Source organism: Phasianus colchicus, chromosome 3 (assembly GCF_987193195.1).
Source record: "Phasianus colchicus chromosome 3, bPhaCol1.hap1.1, whole genome shotgun sequence".
Classification (NCBI taxonomy): domain Eukaryota; kingdom Metazoa; phylum Chordata; class Aves; order Galliformes; family Phasianidae; genus Phasianus; species Phasianus colchicus.
In genome coordinates, this window is record NC_143438.1 from 1609316 (window position 1) to 1633639 (window position 24324).

General features: G+C 38.9%; 1 protein-coding gene across 2 annotated transcripts in view; it reads left to right on the forward strand.

The window, feature by feature from the left end:
• The window catches only part of CNTNAP2 (contactin associated protein 2), a 758846-nt gene that overhangs the window by 591435 nt on the left and 143087 nt on the right, over positions 1 to 24324 (forward strand). For both annotated transcript variants that reach the window (XM_090136789.1, XM_090136788.1), the window contains 2 exons: positions 843 to 999; positions 20351 to 20478. In XM_090136789.1, the coding sequence (XP_089992915.1) occupies positions 843 to 999; positions 20351 to 20478 (285 nt within the window). The remainder of the gene's footprint in view (positions 1 to 842; positions 1000 to 20350; positions 20479 to 24324) is intronic.

A 24324-nucleotide genomic window follows, 5' to 3' on the forward strand; every position in this document is an offset into this window, starting at 1 on the left:
GCATAAAAGGTGACTTCTAAATAAGGATGGGATTTATTTACTTTTTTAAATTACATCTAGGAGTCTTCATTTGTCCAAAAACATTAGAAATCAGCTTAGAGATGTTTATAAAAATATGAAGTTACAAACTCAATGCCAAGAAATACTGAAGGTCAAATTACCATTGCTCTAGTACTGAATCAAAACTTTTACATGTATTCTTTAAAAATGGCTAAGATGTTTAGGGATTTTCTGGTTTCCTTTGGGCCAGATGGAGAGACCACAATGAGCGCACTTGCTTTCAAGTGAAAACAGATTAATTTCCAAATAAAAGCTGTTTTGTGCATGTGTAAGAAGAATGTATGTTTCAATCAAGTGTTTTGCATAAATATTGAATAATCTATCTGATAGCTAAATATATGAATCTGAAATTAATTGAAAATAATTATGGAACCTACCCACATATTTTGATTATATAAACTGAGAACAAAGAACATAGAAGATAGAATCATAGAATCACTCAGGTTGGAAAAGACCTTAAATATCATCTAGTCCAACCATGACCTAACCATACTACCCTAACTAATAGCCCTCTGTTAAATCATGTCCCTGAACACCACAAAAATATTTAATTCTTCTCAGTCATTATAAATCATGTGAATACAGAAAAGAAAATGTGCTTTGTTTACCTGGCAAGGTCCTTTGTTCAGTGGTAACTGAGTGCATTTGTTTGCCAGAAATGCAAGGTGGCAGTCCAGTTATGTGTTACAAATGTCTGCATATTAAATATCTGAGCCCAGTTAATGCATAATGGAGATCTATTTCTGTGATGTACCGTAACCTTTCATTTTCATTCCTTTCAGAAGGGAATCCATATACGTGGTGGGTTGGAAAAGCCAATGAGAAGCATTACTATTGGGGTGGATCAGGACCTGGTATTCAGAAATGTGCCTGTGGAATTGAACGCAACTGTACTGATCCCAAGTACTACTGCAACTGTGATGCTGATTATAAACAATGGTGAGGATGACCAGAATCTCCTAACTTTTGCAACTACTGCAGTTATTCTGAATGTCTTTTATTAAAATATTTTCTTCCCTACTATAGAATGAAGGAAAAATAATGTTTCTGAATTCTCTTACTCGAAGTATCTACCCATGTTTTCATTTTCATTTTACTCACAGTACTTGTGACTGTCAACTGTAAGGAATGTGTTTTCAAGTACATTTAACTGTAGCTAAAGTTGAAAAGTCAAGTCCAAATAGGAATGAGTATCATTTTCATTGCCCATGCAACTTTGTCTACATGATGTTAGTTTGTATTACAATATAACATTTAATTTTGTGTCTGCAACTTCATTTTTTCTAGCATTTCTCATTTATGGAGTACTAATGCTGCATTTGCCTGAATAATGTGAGAGATACGAGTTCAAGTCACTCACCCAGTGACTCTAACCCTCATTATTCATTTTTCATTAAGAAAAAAAAAAAAAAAAAAAAAAAAAAAAAAAAAAAGTACTGAGATCTAAGCCTGAAGATTATCACAGAACAAGGCTTTTTATTTCAGAAGAAGCTACTGCGCTCTGCACGAGATAACTAAATATTTTTTCATCTGATGATTCAGAGTATGTACTTATAATATAGGTGGTATTTTTTAAACGGTATGCAATGTTCAATGACTGACTAGACTCATGCTTCTATGAGCACTTTTCTCATCAATAGCAGCTTAAAGTCATTGAATAATAGAATAGTAGAATGGCTTGGATTGAGAAGAACTTTAAAGATCATTCAGTTCCAAACCCCCTGCCATGGATAGGGGCACCTTCTAAAGACCAGGTCTCTCAAAGCCCCATCCAGCCTGGCCTTCAACACTCCCAGGGGTAGATCAACCACAACTTCTCTGGCCAAAATTTCTAGGATTTAACCACCTTCATAGTAAAAAAATTCTTCCTTATCATAGAATCATAGAATCATTAAGGTTAAGAAAGACCACAAAAATCTACCTAGTCCAACTGTCACTCCACCATGTCCACTAAACTATGACCCTAAGTGCCACACCTATCCTTTACTTGCAAACCTCTAGGAACAGGGATTCCATCACCTCACTAGGCAACTTATTCTGATGACTCACCACTACTTCTGAGAAGAAAGTTCTCCAGTTGTCTAACTTGAACTTTACCTGGCACAACTTAAGGCCACTATTACTAGTTAACTGGGAAAAGAGGGCAACTCCCTCCTCACTCCAACCTCCTTTCAGATGATTGTAGAGAGTGATAAGGTCTTCCCTGAGCCTCATCTTCTCCAGTCTAAACAATCCAAGTTCCCTCAGCTGTTCCTCATTTGTGTTCCATACCTATCATCAGGTTTGTTGCCTTTCTTTGAGCATGCTCAAGGGCCTCAATGTCTTTTTTGTAGTGATGGGCCCAAAACTGAACACAGTACTAAGGTAGAGCCTAATTCTATCTAATCTAATTCTACCTTGTGACTGGGACCTCCATCAGTACTCCAGGTGGAATCTCATGAATGCAAAGTAGAGAAGGAGGACCATCTCTCTTGATCTGCCAGGCATACTTGTTTTTATGGAGCTTAGGCTGTGATTAACTTTTTGTTGTTGTTGTTCAGTGGTACATTTTCAGCTCATGTCCAGTTTTCAATCTGTCTCTGTAGGGCTACTCTCAATCCATTCATTGCCTAGTTTGTATGGATGCTGCCCTGACCCAAGTGTATGACCTTGTGTTTGTCCTGTTGAAATTTATGAGAGTCACATGGGCCCAACTTTCAAGCTTGTCAAGATCCCTCTAGAGAGCATCCCTTCTTTCCAGAGCATGGGCATCCAACTTTTTGGCTTGCCTGAACTGTGTTGAGTGGAGAAGAATTGTCTTAGGCTAATGTTTTAGTTGTTACTGAGTGATGAGTGCATGCCTGGGGCCAGGATGGACCACTAGCTAGGGAGCAGCCACCACCATGATAGAGCAGCAGCTCTATGGTGGGGGGTTGGGGCATATTACTAGCTGCACAGGGCTGCATACTGTGGATTGGATATGCCTGTTCTAGAATACCAACTGTACCACTCAGCTTGGTGTCCTCCACAAATGTACTTGAGGGTGCATTCGATTTCACTGTCAATGTTAATAAAGATACTAAACAGTACTAGTACCTGTACAGACCTCTTAGGTACCCCACTCATCAGTGGCCTTCACTTGGACATTGAGCCACTGTGACTGTGATGTTTTAAATCCTTATCCACTGATTAGTCCATCCATCATATCCATGTCTTTCCAACTTAGACACAAAGATTTTTTGTGGAGCCTTATCAAAAGCTTTGCACAAGTCCATGTAAATTATATCAGTTGTTCTTCCCTTGTCCATATGTGCTATCTCTATATAAAAGAAGGCCAACAAGTTAGTCAGGCTTGATTTGCCCTTTATCAAGCCACATTAACTGTCTCCAATCACCTCCCTGTCTTCCATATATCTTAACATGATTGCCACGCTCTTATTTGTTGCAGAGTTATGACTGACTGGTGTGTATTTCCACAGGTTCTCCTTGTTACCTTTTTAGAAATGAACAATGTGTTTCCCCTTTCCCAGTAACTGGGGACTCATGCTGGCTGCCACAACTTTTCAAAATCCAGAAAATACAACAAGGAAATTTTGTCATTACCTAATAAGTTGAAGTATACTTTTAATATGAGACAGTCCAGGTATTGAAGCATGAGAATAAATTAGAATTGTGAATAATCTTTTACTGAAAGAGCATTGTATTCATCCTGTACTGAATGATGCTGCAGTCATCCAGAAAAAAATAAAAATAAAAAATAGTGATAGACACAGAGGACAAATGAAAAACCTTTAAGCAATCTGCAATATTTGTTTTGTCTAAACTTAAACTTTATCAAAACTTAGTGCCTGATTTAATTTATTTTTTTAATCTGATGTCTGAGTTATTTTATATAAGTCCAGGATTGGTTATGTCCATTTTGAACTCAATTATGATACGGTATTTCTCAGGTTGCTAACTTATAACTTAGTCTTGCTATATCTGGATTCTGGACAAGATTGTGTTAATGTTTTTAAAAGCTCACAATCAACTTTACACTCTCTCTCTCTGAATTAAGAAAAGAGAGGATTCTGGAAGTGGTACTGATATTAGATTGTGCCTTTTATGTTGATTATTGGTCCTTGATAATAGAAAGTAAATAGGTAAATAGGACAGATAGTAGATATTGTTAAGGAATTTATGCATATTTGTAATCTGCATCTAAAATATTAGGTGAGACTCATACTGTTGTTTCAATGTTAATATTTAATTATTTTTTCATGGTAAAGTTTTATGGATAGTGGGCCAGGAGGGAAACTACAACTGGGAAGAGCTTTACCCAGAATAATCCCACTAATGTGAACTTTATCCACTATTTGTGGCCTCTATGAGATTAACTCAGAGAAAAGTGAATCAAATTAAATTTAAAATATTAGTTTTACTTGCCTACAAAGATCATTTATTTAAGAGTGTGGCCACCATTCAAATGAGAAAATAAATACTTCTGAGGTTGCTGTTACTAGCAACAAGAAATTCCATGGTTATTTGTTAAACCAAGTCTTTACTTTACACATGACTATTTGTGGAGTTTCGTAAAAAAAAAAAAAAAAAAAAAAGAGCAACAATGTAGAGGTAGACAAACTGTATCAACTGAACAGTAAATGTAAAAATCTACAAAGCATTTTGGTTCCTACTCCTTTGATACTAAAGACAGTTGTAATACCCAGATTTTACAAGGTTTCTATTCTACAGGCTAATTTTTCTTACGTAGCCCTGATCTGAGAAGACACGATGTGATCTTATGGGTGTATTTACTGGGAAAATGTCTTCAATTAGAACTTCGTCATGAGGATACAATTTAAATTTCTCACTATGGCATGTGAGAAACATGCTCAAGGTCAAAAATTTCTGATCAGGCAAAGATTTCTGTGAAGAGCAGTTTATTTATTTTTGTAATAATGGGCGCACACCCCCTACTGACAAGGGAGAAATTGCTCAACTAGTCAGTGAAATCCATTCTGTTACATACCCTAGGTCTGACACAGGTAAAGCCTCTCCTGGCACTCAGTGGTTGAGAGTCTCAGGCTCACAATCTTCTGAAGCTGTTGCTACATTATGCTTCCATAGAATGTCTGTTACCAACCCATTGTTTTTGGGTATGTTCTGTACTTTTTATGGTGATAGGAAGACAATATTTTCAACAATTAGCACACTAGTTCTGTCCTGTACCAGACCCTTCCTGACCCCTACCATACCTAATGCTGTGCCAAATCTACCTAGGTCAGAACACCCCAATCTCAACTTTATTCTGTTCAGCAGCTTTCTTTGTGAAAGGCAACTTATCCTACTATACATGCAGAAATACCAGAAATTTCCACTGCAAAAACACAATCTACCTCTCACAGGCACAGACTTCTTTGCTGACTATTGATGTGCATGATAATGTTTCAAGAAATATTTAGTGGCCCTAAAAGATGATTGAAAATAATTAATGGAGAACTTGAAGATAATGATCATAGAATGGCCTGGGTTCAAAAGGACCACGATCATCACCTAGTTTCAATCCCCCTGCTATGTGCAGGGTCGCCAACCACCAGAGCGGGCTGCCACATCCAGCCTGGCCTTGAATGCCTCCAGGGATGGGGCCTCCACTACCTCTTTGGGCAATCTGTTCCAGTGTGTCACCACCTTCTGGTTGAAAAACTTCCTCTTAATATCTAACCTAAACCTCCCCTGACTCAGTTTAAGACCATTCCCCTGTGTCCTATCACTATCCACTTTCATAAACAGCCATTCCCCCTCCTGTTTAAATTTTCCCTTCAAGTACTGGAAGGCCACAATGAGGTCTCCTGGAGCCTTCTCTTCTCCAAGCTAAACAAGCCTGGTTCACTCAACCTTTCCTCATAGGAGAGGTGCTCCAGCCTTCTGATCATCTTAGTGGCTCTCCTCTGGAACTGTTTCAAGAGCTCCACATCCTTCCTGTACTGGGGGCCCCAGGCTTGGATGCAGCACTGCAGATGGGGACTCACAAGAGCTGAGTAGAGGGGGACAATCACCTCCCTGTCCCTGCTGGCCACTGCTCTTTTAATGCAGCCCAGAACATGGTTTGCCTTCCAAGCTACAAGCGCACACTGCTGGCTCATGTTCAGCTTCTTGTCTACCGGGGCCCCAAAGTCCTTCTCCACAGGGCTGCTCTCAAGGAGATCTTCCCCCAGTTTGTAGAAATACCTGGGATTGCCCCAACCCAAGTGCAGCACCCTGCACTTGGCCTTATTGAACCTCATTAGGTTTTCAAGGGCCCACTTCTCCAGCCTGTCCAGGTTCCTCTGGATGGCTTCCCTTCCCTCCAATATATCAACTACACTGCTCAGCTTGGTGTCATCAGCTAACTTGCTAAGAGTGCACCCAATGCCATCGTCTATGTCTTTGATGAAGATGTTGAAGAGCATGGGTCCCAAGACCAACCCCTGAGGGCCACCACTTGTGACCAGCCTCCAGACTGACAGAGAACCATTGATCACAACACTTTGGCTGTGACCAGCCAGCCAATTCCTAATCCATCGATCATTTCATCCTTCAAATCCATACCTCTCTAATTTAGAGAGAGGGATGTGGTGAGGGACCATGTCAAAGTCTTTGCAGAAGTCCAGGTAGATGACATCTAATCACCCTTCCCCTGCCCACCCAAGCTGTCATTCCATCACAGAAGGCCACCAGATCAGTCAGGAACAATCTGCCCTTAGTGAAACCATGAATCAAATCTTTATCTCATATGTGCCTTAACAAAGCTTCTAGGATGATCTATCCATGATCTATCCAGGCACAGAGGTGAGGCTCACTGGTCTGTAGTTCCCTGGGTCTTCCTTTCTTCCTTTCTTAAAAATGGGAGTAACATCTCCCTTTATCCAGTTGCCAGGAACTTCACCAGATAGACATGATTTTTCAAATATGATGGAGAGCAGCTTGGCAACTACATCAGCCATCTTTCAGAACCCTGGCCCCATGGACTTATACACGTTCCATTTCATGAGGAAGTCTCAGACTTGTTCCACTGTTACAGTGGGACAGAAACCACTCCCCACACCCTCACCTCGAGGCTCGTGGTCCTAGAAGAAATGGGAAGCCTGACCACTCATGAAGACTGAGGCAAAGAACTCACTGAGTACCTCAGCTTGTTCTTTCTTTTGAAGAAGAATCATTTCATTCTTCATCCTTTGCTCATGTTGTCCATTTGAAACTTAGCACTGCAAAAGACTTGGTAAATAAAAGTAAAAATGCAAGTATATTATGCAGCGTGCTGTTTGCCATAAAACTATTACAATATGCATACTACCTTACTATATCTAAAAGACTAATGTCACTTGCTGTATAGTAACCATTGAGTCACGACCAGAATCACTGATTGAGCATCTGGGGAAAGAACCTAGTCAGTTCTGAGAGCACAGGTAAAGGCAATTTACATGTGTGGCCGGAAGGGACTTTTGTAGAGTCTTTCTTGTAAGCCTAGGTGTTTGGAGACGGGTGAACATCTTTACTTTTGCCTTGAAATACAATCCTATCCATGCTAGTCCCTTTGCTGTTACATTCCTGTATCGCCTTTCTACCGCATTGATCCTTTCTGTTGTAACATTTGGCAAGCCAGCCAAACTAAAATACTTACATGTTCTTTCTTTGGAGTGTCTTTAAATAGGAGAACATTGCCCTCCTAGATAAGACTATCCCTGGACATATCCCAAGATTTGTGGGATCACCCTAGTACAAACCTGCAATTATAATTAAGAAATGGTGTCATCTGCAGGTTACTGGAAATATTTTCTCCCCATCCCACGATGGGGAGATGGAGGATTATTTTCAGGGATTAGATAAAGGTATCTTAATTACAAAAGAGCGCCAGCTAGCTGCATCTACTGTGGCATGACCATTATTAAATGCTTTAAATCAAGCATTGATTCACTGATATGAAACAATACCTCAGAAAATGAAAATCAACTACTACAAGGTTGTATTGAAAACCTAGAACAACAACTTGACATGTTAACAGGAAAAAAATCAAGCAGAATTTTCCCGATAAAACAGGTCTGCAACATTACATTAGAAAATACCCAGGCTCCTAAATAATGATTCAGAAAACAAAGCTTCCAGATTGGATCTTGAGGTTCCATATGAGATGGATCCCTTTGAGGTCCATCCTATAATAACTCAGAAAACAAAGAAAGTACAAGATAGACTAGCGGGGTGCCCCCTGACCAAACTCATTTGTATGTAACAGCTCATCACTATACAGCAAATGAATTAATGGATTTAGTTCAACGATTTCAACAGAAGCCTAGAGAAAGCAAACCAGCCTGGCTTTTAAGGTCATGGGACTCAGGGGCAGAAAGTGTTGTGGTTAATGGACCATAAATTTCTTAGTTGGTGTCCATTACCTCACATCCTGCCCTTAAACAAAGATTAATTCACTGCAATTCAACACCAGGATGAAAATTATTCATTAATAGATTGTTTGATGGCAGCATGCTGCGTGATTTGGCCTAAAAAGACTAGCATACCATTGCACACAGGTTTATGGTCCTCCATGGAGGACCTTCAAACCTATATTCATGAATTAGGCATAAGAGAAGCAGTATATGAAGAAATGTTTGATAGCCCAGACTTGGCAAAATTTTCAGCAGGAATGAGACCTGATTTTACAACGGACTCCTTCCCACCTTTATGGAACCTTAGTCCATACTGAACTCCCTAGTGACCTTGGAGGCCATTGTCCAACAGGATGCCCAGTTGTAGCCGATTTGGGGGAAACAGAATGCCTAAGAACAAGGTTTAATATTTGGGAGGTAAAAGGAGCTGAGATTCTCCCAATTATTAAGACCAGAAAGGCTGTCCCATGGGCACTCTGATCAGGACCCATATGGATGTCCCAGAAACAAGTGTTTAATGATCTCATACAGGGTGGGGTGGCCTTTGCCAAAACCAATCGTCAGCCTAATCATATTTCACTTCAATTGTGGAAACAACTATGAGATGATCAGAAATTTCAAAATGTTCCAAAAAAATCAGGTATATGAATAATTCAACAAGTGCCAAGAAGAACTTGGAACTTAGAGGATGTTATAGTCCCTAACAGAAGGAAAAAACCTCCTCAGGTGACTCGAGCTACAATGCCTGAGCCACCTGAGGATAAAGACCTTTTCATAGGACAGTTTATGGCATGACTGGTGGTGTTAGTTCCCCTGTAAGTAGAGGCTCCAGTTAGGATTGGAGACCCTATGTTGAACTAACAATTTTTTGGACCCAGAAAAATGTACAAGTTATGGCATTGGTAGACACAGGCACAGAAACTTCAATTGTCAACAGTGATCCAACTGAATTTAAAGGAGAAAGAATAATGATTAGGGCTTTTGGGGAACAGACCATTCCTGTCATCAAAACATGTTTGAAATTGGGGGTTGGGCATCTCCCACTCCAGGAGCATAAAATGTCTATTGCCCCAGTCCCAGAGCACATCTTGGCCATAGACATTTTATGAGGTCTGGCTCTCCAGACAACCGTAGGAGAGTTCAGAAAGAGGTGTATTAATGTCTGGGTGATCCAGGCGATATTGAGCGGCCATGCAAAGCATGAGCCTATTAGCCTGCCAGAACTGTGATGATTTACTAATTTGAGACAGTATAGACTCCTGTGGGGTGTAAGATGAAATATTAAGGACGGTGCAGGAATTAGAAAAAGTTGTGATTATAAAACCTGCACATAGACCATATAATTCCCCCATACGGCCAGTGCAAGAATCAGATGGTACTTGGAGAATGACAGTAGATTATAGAGAATTAATTAAGGACACGCTGTCTGTTCAAGCAGCCGTACCCAATATTGCCTCCTTAATGGACATACTAAGTAAGGAAATAAAAACCTATCACTGTGTCCTAGACCTGGCAAATGCATTCTTCAGTATTCCAATTGCTGAAGAATCTCGAGACAGCTTGCAATTACATGGAGAGGCAGGCAGTGGACTTTTCAGTTCCTGTCACAAGGGTATGTACTTTCGCCAGCGTATTGTCATAACCTAGTGATGCATGATGAAGCAAATTGGGAAAAATCTAATAATGTTAGCTTGTATCATTATATTGATCTCCCGTTGACATCTGATTCACTGGAGGCAGTACGACAGGTGGCAGATTCTGCAAGATATCTGCAAGATATCTGCAAGAAAGAGGATGGGCTATAAATCCTCAGAAGGTGCAAGGTCCAGGCCTGTCCTTGAAATTCCTGGGGTTAGTTTGGTCAGAAAAGACCAAAGTACTATCCAGTGCTGTAATAAATAAGGTTCAGGCATTCCCAATCCCTACAACACCAAAGCAGCTGCAGGAAATCTTGGGTATATTGGGGTATTGGCATTCTTTTATATCTCATTCAGTGCAGCTGCCGAGACCATTATACAGACTCACGAAAAAGGGGCAACTATGGGACTGGGGAAGAATAGAACACAAGGCTTTCCAACAAGCAAAACTGGCTGTTAAACAAATCCAGGCATTGGATATATTTGACCCAACCTTCCCAGTCAAAGTGGATGTTCATGTCATTCAAGATGGGTTTGACTGGGGCCTGTGGCAACACTAAAAGCCCCATTGGGTTCAGGTCTGGCATGGAGCAGAAAAAAGATACAGTGTGACTGAAAAAGCTATTGGCTGCCTACGCTACATTATAGGTGGTAGCGCCAATAACCCAAATAGCTGAGATCATAGTTAAGACCACCCTGCTGACTCAGGGGTGGGTGAAAAATCTGATCCACCTTCCTGAGATGGGGTGGTGCACACACAGATGGTGGCACAGTGGGTTGCCTGTCTCAGCCAGAAGAGTAATCTGTCTTCATCACCACTGAAAGAAGAGCTTCAAAAGCTTAGGCCCAGTGATGTATCACAGTGATGTGCCAAAAGAAAGAAACATTGGTTGCTCCACCAGAGAAGAGTCCCATTCAGGAAAGGAAATATCCCATTCCTGAAGATGCCTGGTAGACGGATCCAGCAAGGGCAATGCAAGCAAATGGAGAGCGGTAGCATATCATCCCTCCACTGAAACAATTTGGTTTGAAAAAGGGGATAGTCAGAGTGGCCAGTGGCAAGCCGTGTGGATGGTTATAACCAAAGAACCCAGTGATGGTATCCTGGATATCTGCATGGGTAGCTAGGCTGTGTACCGGGGGCTCACTCTTCAGATTGCACAGTGGATCACCCAGGGATGGGCTATCCATGCCTGACCCTTCTGGGGCAGAGATATGTAGTTAGACATATGGAATGTGGTTAAACACAGGAGTGTATGTGTCTAACACATTTCTGGTCACCAACCCCTACAGTCACCAGGAAATAATGAAGCCAACACACTGGCCCAAGTTCGACAGTTTTAAAATACACCATCTAAAAACATCTTACATTGGTTACATCAGAAGCTGCAGCATGCAGGACAGAAGACAACATGGGCAGCTGCTAAAGCATGGGGACTGCCCATACAACTATCTGACATTAGGCATGCCAAGACTGTGACACTTGCTCCAAGATGAGACCTAAATCATTGTCTGAAACAACAGTCCATTTTGTTAGAGGACACAGATGTCTCCAGGGATGGCAGGTGGATTACATTGGGCCCCTCCCTCAGTCTGAGGGGGCAAGATATGCCTTGACATGCATCAACACCGCAAGTGAGTTAATGCAGGCCGATCCAGAGCAAAACAGGCATATACCGTCAAGGCACTTACCAAGCTGATGGCTGCCTACAGGACACCTCAAGTCATGGAGAGCGACCAAGGGACTCATTTTATATGCAATTATTCAATGCTGGACAGATGAAAACAACACTGAATGAAGATTCCAACTGCCATATAATGTGAAAGGGGCAGGCTTTATTGAACACTATAATGGTATTCTTAAGGCTGCCCTGAAGACAGACTCTCAGTCTATGCAGGGGTGGAGAAAGACACTGTAGGAAAGTATGGTAATAACATTTAGTGGTCTGTAGTTTAACTGTAGAATTAAAACATCTCAAAAAACAGCGTGAATTTAAGTATTTAAGTATCAAATTTAAGGTATTTAACTATTTTTTTTCTAGAAGAAAACAGTATCAGAAATCTTAAAATCTTAGAAGACTCAATAATTAAATTCATGTTTCTATTTGGCACAACACACTTCAAATAATGCTCTTAAAACTGTGATTGTCTCCTGGTGCCATTTTATTTAATAAGTAACCTAGAACAAGAAAATTTTTATCGCTGTCATGAAAAGCAGAGGAATTATTTATTCCTTCATGAACTGAGGGGCTTGAGGGGTGGGAAAGAAAAAAACAGCAAAAGAAATATCTAATAATGTAAATCCTCTGAATAAAGACAGCAGATTGTGGGAAAACATGAACAGGCAGCTCAAATCTCATTTAACTTATTTTATTAATATGACTTTTTAAACTATTAAATTATCGTATGTAATGATTGTGAAGCAGGTCAGACCAAAAGGATATCTTCAGCTTCTGTCCTGAAAACTGGAGAACAGCTAAATGGTGTTCAGAATAGTGATAAATACTGGAATTGATTAATTTGGGCAAAGAAGTGGAAGATCATTAAAGAGACTGAGCTGAAGAACAGAAATTTAAGATTACTAAATGCTAAAGACAGATCTATTTGGAGTCATTGACAATTGTTAGGTTTTGCACATACATGCATAGGTGCCTACCTTCATTGGAGCACAGAGTAATTCAGTAGCATCTAGGACCCCTAATCCAATCTTGCTATTCAGTGCAGATCTAACCAGACTGGTTGGTTGAGGTCTGTATCTGAGTTCTGAAAAGCTCCAAGAAAGGAAATTCCAGAATCTCTTTGGGCAACCTGTACTAGTATTTGACCACCCTTACTCAAGTTGGAGCAATTTCCCATGCTCCAACTTAAGACAGTTACCTCCTTATATGTATACTTATATGCATACATGTATGCATCTGTGTAGATCTATCTTGTTCTAATATAGAGCTTCTCTAAATACAACAGAGGCCTTCTCAAATGCTGGAAATTTTGGTTTAAATCAGCTATGTCTGACTTAGTCAGCTGTTTTTAACAGTATTTTGTAGAATCACTTCTATCCTGTCATTAAAGAACACTAGTAAATACTACACTAATCACAAGAAATTGATAAGTACACACCTGTACATGTGATTCAGATTTTAATTTCCTTTGCATTTATAGAAGAGGGTATGAATTAATTTTCAAACTCCAGTATAACCCAGCTTTTCAAGCTAGATATCTAGTTTGCAAATCACTTACAGCCAAGTATAAATTCTTTTATCAGTATAATATATTATACTGATAAAGCTGAAGAATGTGTCTGCAAAAAGTACTTCTGTTGCATTTATTGACTGTGTGAACTCACTATTATTTTTATTATTATTTGAAAGCTTTTTTTTTTTTTTTTTTTTTTTTTGGTAGGACTTTGGAAGATATTAGAGAACAGTTAATCCATACATTTTCATTTCTGAAGTTCCCTTCCTTAGTAATATACGAGCATTATTTCCTCACTTAATCTATCTATGCTATTTTGTGTTCCTAAGATGTAATACATTACTCAGAAAGAATTGGGGTAATTTGAACCGGTATTATTATTGTGTACATATAGGGTGGTTTTGTTTGTTTATTTATTTTTTTATTTTATTTTATTTTATTTTATTTATTTATTTATTTTTGTAATTTGACAAAGAAGAAAAAAAAAAGAGATGCTAATATATAACAGAACACTATTAACATACTTATGTAGTGCACTGAAGCATAAGACAGTGACAGTCAAATCTAGCTACAGCCATGTTTGTAATACTTAATTGGTATGAGAACAGATAGGGAAAAGAACTACTTACCTACAAAGCTGATAATAAACTTCTAGAACATACTACCACAGAACATTGTGCAAATACAGTCAGAAAAGTATTTAGTAGATTCATAAGCAACAGGGAAATAAATGGATACTATAAGCACCTGTACACCTTAACATTTTTAATATAATTATGGTAACTGTTAAGGAAGAAGAAGGTCAGCAGATAACAGAAAGGACCAGGCTTATAGTTTTTTCCTGAGCAGTGTCTTACTGCCTCTGTCTATAGACGCATGGTGGAGCAGGTTGATCCCACAGTACACTTCTACACATACATTTTTTTGATCCCATAGTACACTTCTACACATATGTTCTTCAGAAAGCCTTTGGAAAGTCTTATTGCTCAACTGTAGTCCTTGTCAGCACAGACTAACTTCTTCTCAGTGCAAAACTAGACTTTGCACAGCATTACGTGCACTAGATGAGGCTGGCAATAGCTTATTTGTGTCTGAATTCTCTTCAGTATTCCAAGTGCTAAACAGCTGTGGTATATTGTTCCCTAAAAATATATTATGGTAAACATAAACAAGGAAGAAATATTTACTCTAACACACTTGTGAGCACAAAAAGGAATGTCCTGTGAATCAAATATTTAAACATGGAAATTAGGGTATGAAAGTTCTGAATCAGCTTCTAAGGGCAAGTGTTGGAATAGAGCAGCCAAATTGTTCTTATCTGGGGTATGATCAGATTCTGAAGATTAAGTAGTGTGGTTGGTTGCAATAGCAGAAAGGTGTCCTCAGTGACTGCAGCCTCTGCAGTGTTACTTGCGTAGCCTTGGCTTACAGGCAGAAGTGATAAATTTCTAAGTATCTCTTACACCCATGAGATCTCTCATAGATTTTTATTTTAAGGCAATAATTTTTTTGCAGTAAACTACATTTGAGCCATCGGGAAAGAAAAAAAATACATCAACAACTGGCACGTTAATGTATTTATTGCATTAAAGTGTAGCACAGTGTTGTCAAAGTTCTGAATGCAGCAGGTTCAAATGCTATCAGCCTTAGGCCTTTGCACTCAAGCTATTACATTTTAATTTCTGTCTTCACCTAATGCTGATAAAAATGCTGCTGAACCTCGCTTGAAAGATTAGAGAAGCACAGTCTGGTTGCTTCAGGGTTGGCTTCCCCATGGCACATATCCAGGACTTTTTGCAGTCCCAAAAAGCACTGCTTTTGTAAGTAAAGAGAATTAAAACTTCTCAGATATTTCATCATCAGCCTCCTTTGGCCATGATCATGTTGTCATGGGTTGTTAGAAACTCATGATGTCTTAAGATTTTTTTGAAGAGCAGAAATCCTTACAAACTTAAAACAATTTAAGCATTTTATTACCAAGTTTTTGAATTGCATACTATATGACTCATCAAATAATCGTTTTCTAATCAACAACAATAAACAATAAAGCATATAGTCCTCATAGCAATGTTTATAGTAACTCAAATGAACTTGGATTCTGTTAAAAATGTTCATGTTACAAGATAGAAAAATTCAAGAGGTATTCAAAGGGGGAAATTTATTTTCTCATACACTTTAAAAAAATTTTCTGCCTAAAGGCCAGGGAAGGGATAGGCAATCTGCAAAACGAAGATATCTAATTCTCAAACCCAGGAAAAATGTGCGAATTAAACCTATCTTTGCATTGTTGGTTTGGGGGGAGGGTTGAGGGGAGGGAAGAGTAGGGAGGAAATATTCCTCAAAGTTATTTAAGTGATTAGTGCTAAATGCAGATCTGATTGTCAGTGTAGGTATATAAATGAATGGGTCATTTAACCCATTATATCTTTTCTATTTTCTTTACATGGATTACTTGTGCTTGATGTACAACCAATATTATGTCTTTACTATAATTTAGTTTTAGTAAATAGTGTTAAAGGATGGACTTGATTATGCTTGGAATTTGAGTCCTAGGAGGAGAGAGTCTTTGATCATATTATTTAGATTTTCAGGAGACAAGCTCTCTCGAAAAAAATGAAAGAAGTCTGAATAACTTCCTTATTTTTGCTCTGCAGTTTCCATGGAACAACCCGTTGTAAAACTTTGTTTTGCCTATACCTTATAGCTGCACCTACTTTTCTTTACTCAACAAAAAGATCTCTTTTTTAATTATCTGTGTTTTTCACACAGAGGGTAGTGACACATTGGAACAGGTTGCCCAAGGAGGCTGTGGATGCCCCATCCCTGAAGGCATTCAAGGCCAGGCTGGATGTGGCTCTGGGCAGCCTGGTCTAGTAGCTGGAGATCCTGCCATGGCAGGGGGGTTGAAAAAAGATGATGATGTGGTCCTTTTCAACACAGGACATTCTATGGTTCTATGAATGATGGAATGAGTGGACAGCATCTTCCTGGCAACAACATTGTAGCAGCTGTGGAATAGTTGGTCACTTCCTCCAGTGCAGATTTTTACAACTGCAACATGCAGGCTCTCATTCCTCACTGACAAAAATGCATATCTAATCGTGCTGTTAAAAAGTAGTATTTTGTAGCCGAGACCTTAGAATCACCAAGGTTGGAAAAGATTTCTAAGATCCAACCATCCCCTATCACCAATATTTCCCACCAAACCACGTCCCTCAGTACAACATCTAAATGTTTCTTGAACGCCTCTAGGGATGGTGACTCCATCACCTCCCTGGGCAGTCTGTTCCAGCGCCTGACTTCTCTTGGAGAAAAACTATTTCCTAATATCCAACCTAAATGTCCCCTGCTGCAACTTGATGCCGTTCCCTCTAGTCCCATTGCTGGTTACATGGGAGAAGAGGCCAGCCCCTACCTCACCACAATCTCCTTTCAGGTTGCTGTAGTCAGATACTTGCTCTATCAAATAGTGCTATTGTTCTCTCTGTAGCAGTTGAGGTTTCCATGGAATTAAATAGGAGGCATTATTTTCAGAGCAGCCTAAGTATAGAATTTCAGAATTTATAGAATTTCATGAATTACAATATGAATGCTTGTGAGAGTTGGACAACCATGCAGATTTTAATTGGGAATTCTAGAGAGATTGTATTCTTCACATTATTAGTAATAAGTATAATTAAGCAATTTGTTTAACTTTCCACCCACTTCCCATTCAAAAAGCATTGTTTTTTTTTCATATTCAAACAGTTCCAGTTCTTCAGATCATATAAACCTTTCTTTGTAACTGAATACATTTGTACCTGTAGCATTGTCTTTGTGTTTACCTGAATAGGACTACACTGATAACTGAAATGTCTAAGAAAGAAGGAGAAAGTTAATATCACTGTTATCAGAAGTCTGTATAAAATTACTATATAAGTAAACTAATCTAATATAGAATATTACTGTTACTTTAGATGTTGGGTTTTTTTTTTTTTGCTGAAACATAAGTTTCCTTTTTACATATTACATAATGCTTATAAAAAGTAAAAAGGTGTTCATAGTCAAAAGAATGAAAAATCTTACACTAATATCTGCTGCCTTCATTCAAAGACATTCTGAAGGACTTTGCAGACAGTTTTATAAAGGAACAGAAATTAGAAATAGAAAATTATGCTGAGACGTCATAAATAACTCCTAGTAATAATTAAAGGATTTGATCAGATTCAGACATCTTCCACTTGGCTGTTAATAAGAATATGAAACACTCTGATTTCAATTTTTACTCTTTTAAGGGAATTTTTTTTTTTTGTGAGGAAAAACTTCAGGGACTCTTAATGTGCAAAATCTTTAGATACTGGCAAAAGTATTAACATTTTTTGGAATTGAGTGTTCCAGATGTGGTTATTTCTAAATATATAATACGAAGTCTATCATTATAGTCAGTCTTTAGTTTGTAACTCTTATGTCTTTGTCAGCACTGATTTCTCTGTCTTCAGGATCTGCAGGTACCTCAGAAAAGCGTAGAAGAGCCATTCTACTACAAGTACTAGAAGAGCCATTCTAGTACAAGTAATATTTCTCATAGTACTTGTCTTTTTAGTGCACAGATGCTGCAAAAGCGATCATTCTGCCTCTTTTTCTTATTTTTTAAGAGCAATCAAATTACACAGGATCTGTTGGAGAAGAGACATGTCACTTCTCCCAACTTTTAGTCTTGTACCACTCAATAATGGTTCTTTTGCATGGGAGACTGCATTTTCTACAATGATGAGACAATTAACAAATTGTCAGAAAATATTCCTGAAAACAGCTGTAATACTTATCTTCACTTTCATGACAGCACCTGACCACATCATTAAATACAAACACACAACAAAAAAATGAATAGAAACATGATCACTAGAGGAAGACTTTTTATTTCCTTCAAAAGAGGAAAGCTCCAATGGTGACAATTAAATGACTACCTTTTGACATCCTTTTTTTGCAGCAGAGATACTAGATCTGTCTGTGAGAGGGGAAAGAAAGAAGAGGAATGCCAGTAGTTTTCTTTTTACCATTCTTTGAAGAATCGTTTGTTTCAAACGATTGCGTTCATTTTTAGGCAATCTCTGAAAGTTCTCTGAAATTCTCTGAAAGTAAGCAGCAGAGAAATCCAATCTCAAAAGAAAATATCACGAAGAATAAAGTGATGACCTACAAATATCCTTCATTATAAAGGAGTGGGTTCTATGTCTCTCTGCTGTTAGCAGAGGTAGAAGATTAGGACAGCATACTTTGTTAGTCTCTTTTCTTTCGTATAAGGGAAACTATTTTAATCTCCCTCTTTTTACATCTCTTGTCTCCAAATTAATGACAAAGAAACCTTTGTAAAGGGTATTGATACCTAAAGAAAAAGAAGGAAAAAAACAAAAAACAACAACAAAAAAAACAGTAAGCTGCAGTCTATCATAATCTATACAAGAAGCTGTGAGGGTTTTGCATTCTGTTTTCCTTCCTTTTTAACAGACATTGATTCCTTGCCAACCTGTCTTCATCTTATTTAGTATTTGTGTTCAACCACAGCCAGTTAATGATCTCTCCAACACAAAGGGCCCAGGAAGAAAGGCAAATAACCTGAAGAGGAAGAACATACAGTTAAAGAGAGCAGACAACCAAATGTTCGAAAAATTCTAGTAATTGAATCTAATTATACTCTTCATCATAGAGAAGAGATGCCCGTTCTAATGATTTGTTATTCAAAAATGTGATAATTATTTTCTCATTTTTTTAATTGTATTTTGTTTTTAAAAAATAAGAGAATCATACTTTCCATCTATTCAGAAGGACATAGTGAAGATGGTGACTGGACAGTAGTGGAAAATACTGAGCATTACTGCAGATCATGAAATGCCTGCTCTACTTCCCAGTTACTAATAAGTCAGATCATGGAGTTATTTAACTTAAAGATAAGAAAGACTTTCAGGTTCCTGTTTCACTGTTTCGTTCACGCTATGCACTTCTTTTCCAGATTCTGAATTCATCCTTCATCCTATCTTATTGTTATGCAAAGGAACATCACATGAAAAAGTTAGTTACTTCATGTACTCAATAACATGGCAAGGTATAGCTAGAAACAAAGTAGGAAAAAGAAATCAGAATAGATGGATTTGTTACGGTTCCTCCTACTCTATTTTGTGTTAAATTGTGTAGTCTTGTTAAGAAGAAAAAGCACTACACTTACAATGTGTATACTTTTGTTTTTCAATATGTTCATACAGAAATGAAGAGAACTGAGAGATGAAGTATCTTATTAAATTTGGTTTGTTTCATTTTATATTTGGAGGAAATAGTCCTTAACGTACCAGCAGAATCTCCTGAAATGGTAAATGATGAGTGTTATACAAGTGCATAATGATTTGGTCTAGATGGAAAAAAAAGACAGTTATTCATGGCAATTGGAATGAGGAATTTCTGCACATGACTGAATTGAATTTTAGATATCTTACTAACTGAAATAGTACTTGTGGAGTGGCTGCATACCCATATTTTTTGGATTTATATTTTTGGACTTATACTTTTAGTGTTAGAAATAACAGAACTAACATGACAAGCCTTTTCAGATAATTAGACTCTAACGGTTCTCTTTTAGTCTACTATTAAAAATAATCAATGTAAAAGAAACATTCTTTAGCATGTGGAGGTCATATCAATATGATGGTAACTGGCAACATCTAGAGCTAACAAGGCTACAAGGAAGTCTTACTTTCATTCCTACTCACAAGACATCAGCAAAGAAATCAACAGCAAATTTAGATGGTCAGGCCAGAAAGCAGAAAAACCCTAAGAATTCCAGCTAAGTCCAGGAATTGTCATAATAAAAACAAAACAAATCAAAACAAAAACAAACAAAAAACTAACAACCCACTATTCTTATTGTATTCCTGCTATTCATCCATCCATTTTTTAGCAAATTTATGCTTTTCTTTGTATTTTCATCAAACTGATGACATTCTAGTCTAATTTTTCAGAATAAAATTGTACTGGTGTAGTTATTTCATCAGTTCATTGGATGATAATAACAATGAAGCAAATCATGTATTTCACGGTTGCTTTCTTGTGATTCAGGAGAAAAGACTCTGGGATGCTGTCATACAAAGAGCACCTACCAGTGAGTCAAGTAGTGGTTGGAGACATTGACCGGCCTGGGTCTGAAGCAAAGATATCTGTGGGTCCTGTGCGTTGTCAAGGAGATCGTAAGTTGTCTATTTTTCTTCTGCTTAATACTGCATAGAAAGAATACAACATTACTAAATTATGCATGAGGAATCAACTAAATTATTTTTAGGCAAGTGGCTGCCTAGTCAAAGCATGAAAGGATGATGTGACTTGAGAAACTGTCTATGAAACAGCATGTTCATCTTTGCATTTAAAATGTGGGTATTCGTCTTTATGGTAGATGTGGCAACTTTGATTATTCAGGTAAGCTTATGTAGGTACAGTGACACAGACTGCACAAGAACATCTCTTAAAATTCAGGGCTGAAAAACCCTATACCATGGGTATCTAACCTCTTGCCTTGCCTGGGCCACATTTCATGAATAGAAATTATCTTGGTCCACATATACATAGGTCATTCCAAAAGTAATGCCTCCTATTTATTTCCATGGAAACAACAACAGATAGAGTACAACATCACTGTTTCATAGAACAAATTTTCAGCTACAGAACACAATTTTTTCAACATAGTCACCACCATTATCTATGTATTTTCACCAGCAATGATCAAGAGCCTGCATGTTTCACTCAGAACAATCTGACTAACTGTTTCTACTGCTGAAACACATCATCCACCACCTCACTGTACTCACATTCGCTATTTGGTCTCAATAGCAATTGTGAAAAAAGCGACAAATGCCAATGGGTGCAATTTTTTCCACATGGAGGAATTCAGTGACTCACCTTTGTTTCATACACACTTAGGTGACAGACATTATTTTGTCAGACTGCCCCTCTGTTGTCATCTGCCACATAGCAACAAAATGTAATGGAATTTTAGTGGGAATGTCTACTACTGCCATAACACCAACATCTGATATTATGGTCAACATAATGAAACAGGAGGCATTATTTTTGGAGCATCCCTCGCAAAATATACAATTGCATAGTGCTGATTGATGAAAGATTCAATATGAGCTATCAAAGTGCTTGCAAGCCCAAAAGGCCAACCATATTCTGGGTTGCATCAAGAGAAGTGTGATCAGCAGGTTGAGGAAGGTGATTGTGCCCCTCTACTCTGCATTAATGAGACCCCAGCTGGAGTATTGTGTGCAGTTCTGGAGCCCCCAGTACCGGAAGAACATGGGGTTGTCGGAGCAGGTCCAGAGCAGGGCCACAGAGATGAACAGAGGGATAGAGCACCTCCCTTACAAGGACAGGCTGAGAGAGCTGGGGCTCTTCAGCCAGAAGAAGACAAGACTCAGGAAGAAATTCTTTACTGTGAGGGTGGTGAGACAATTGAACATATTTCCCAGGTAGGCTGCAGATGCCCTCTCCCTGGAGGTGTTCAAGGCCCAGCTGGATGGGGCTTTGAGCAACTGGGCTAGTTGGAGATGTCCCGGCCCATAGCAAGAGTTTACAACTATATGATCTTATAGGTCCCTTCCAACTCAAACCATTTTTTGCTTCTTTTTCTATTATTCATTTTTCTCTGCTAAAATAAGGATCATGAAAACCCAGTTAAAGAGACATGATGAGACTTTTTAGTTGAATATCTGATTGCTGCTCTGTATATTCCATTTGAAATTTTGTACATCATGTATTTATATCAACTGAAAAGGGTCTTACAAATGTGAATTGATGGTTTTTTTCTCTTTTGTGATCTTGCAACCCCAAAGTCGGGGGTGTGGTTGACACACCCAAGAAACTGGATGTTATCCAGAGAGACCTAGACTGGCTTGAGCAGTGGGCCCACGAGAGCCCAATGAGGTTCAACAAATCCAAGTGGAATGTCTTGCACCTGGGTTAAGGCAACCTCCACTATCAATACAAGCTGGAAGATGAAAGGATTAATCACAGCCCTGTCAAAATGGACTTGGGAGTACTGGTGAATTGTAAGCTGGAATGGCCAGCAGTGCGCCTTCACAGTCTAGAAGGCCAGCCATATCTTGGGCAGCATTCAAAGGAACATGGCCAGCAGGGTGAGGGAGGTGATCCTTAAGATATTTGTAAACATTAATAAGATCCCTACAAAGACAGGCTGTGGGAGCTGGACTTGTTCAGCCTGGAGAAGAGAAGGCTGCACATTGAAGCCTTCCAGTATTTAAAAGGGGATTATAAACAGGAGGGGAACTTTTCACTCTTGTAGATAGCAGCAGGACAAGGGGGAATGGTTGTAAGCTCAAGGAAGGGAGGTTTAAGTTAGGTGTCGTGGAAGTTTTTTGCAGAGACTGGTGAGATGCTGGAACAGGCTGCCTAGAGAGGTTGTGGATACCCCATCCCTGGATATTCAAGATCAGGTGGGATGGAGCCCTGGGCAACCTCATCGAGTACCAGATCTTGAGGTTGGTGGCAGGGGAGTTGGAACTTGATGATCCTTAAGGTCCCTTCCAACCCAAGCCATTCTATCATTCTATAATCCTGTCCATCTACTCTGTGCTTGTGAGACATCACTTGAAATACTGTGTTCACATGTGGATTCCTCAGTGCAGGAAAAACACTGACCTGTTGAAGCATGTCCAGAGGAGGGCCACAAAAATGATCTGAGGAATGGAATACCTCCCATATAAGGACAGGCTGAAAGAGCTGGAAGAGAAAGCTGCAGGGAAAGAGGGAAAAATTAGGTTGACTATAAGGAAAAAGCCGCTGTAAGAACTGCGTGGGTGGTGAGGGTGGTGAGGCACTGGAACATGTTGCCCAGAGATGCTGTAGAAGTCCCATTCTTGGAGACATTCAAGGCCAGGCTGGTCCAGACTCTTGAGCACCTGATTGAGCTGTGGATATCCCTGTTAACTGCTGGGGAGTTGGACTAGATAATCTGTAAAGGTCCCTTCCAAATCTAAGGTTTGTATGATTCTGTTTTCAAATTTATCAAAATGGAAAGCACAGTTGCATATTGTTCACTGTTCAGAGCTCTGTGTTTAGCTAATGTATCAAAACGCATACAATCATTTGCCTTCACTTGAGTCAGCACTGCACTGCACTGTCTTCCCCATACCCTGGTTTCAGTCAGCACAGTGTTAATAGCCCACTGAGAGTTTGGCTGTTGCTGAGCAATCGGCGTGTGCCTGGGGTTGCTCCATGGAGAAGAGCTGCCTTTAAATTGTGGAGACGAGGTGGGCTGCACTGCAAGCTATGGTGGGCCTCATGTGGCCCGTGGGCTGTACATGCTTGCTCTAAGCCATTGCTCACTGATACAGCTGAGTGCACTTAGCTCTTTTTTTTTTTTTTTTTTTTTTTGGTTGTTTGTAGTCTTTCTGGAGGTAATTAATCAATCAAATGGCTAATGAGCAGGAGAATGAGGTGCCTGCAAACTTTCATATTGCCTATAATGGTGCTTGTTATTTATATATTACTAATTACAGGTCATTATGTGTTTGTTTCTCAGCTGTTTGACATTTTCATATTAAGCTCTTGCAACTAATGATTAATAATGAATACTACTTTTCTTGAACCTTTGTTACATTTGTTCCTTATATCCTGAATCAATGTGATGCTATTACTCATATTAGCAGTCCCTGAAGCCTGAGTCATTTCTAAATATTAGTACAAATGAAACCTCATTTGAGGAGACAGTAGGTTTTATTATTTAGGGAACTGAATGGGTGTACTCCTAACATCCTGATTAATGGATTTTTTTGCAGCAACTTTGCAGATGTAATTTGTGGAGATATAATTTGGCCTATGAATTAGTTTGAATTTAATTCCCTGACCAAGTATTATTGTCAGGAAGTTGGTATAAGCTTTTTCACAGCCAATAACACAAACTCCAATCCCTTGCCAGCTCCCATTTCATGTTCTCTGCATTTATGCTGCATTCTCCTTAATGTTCTTTCTCGACCACATACAGCACCTGCCATACTCAAGGCCTCTACTGTCTCACC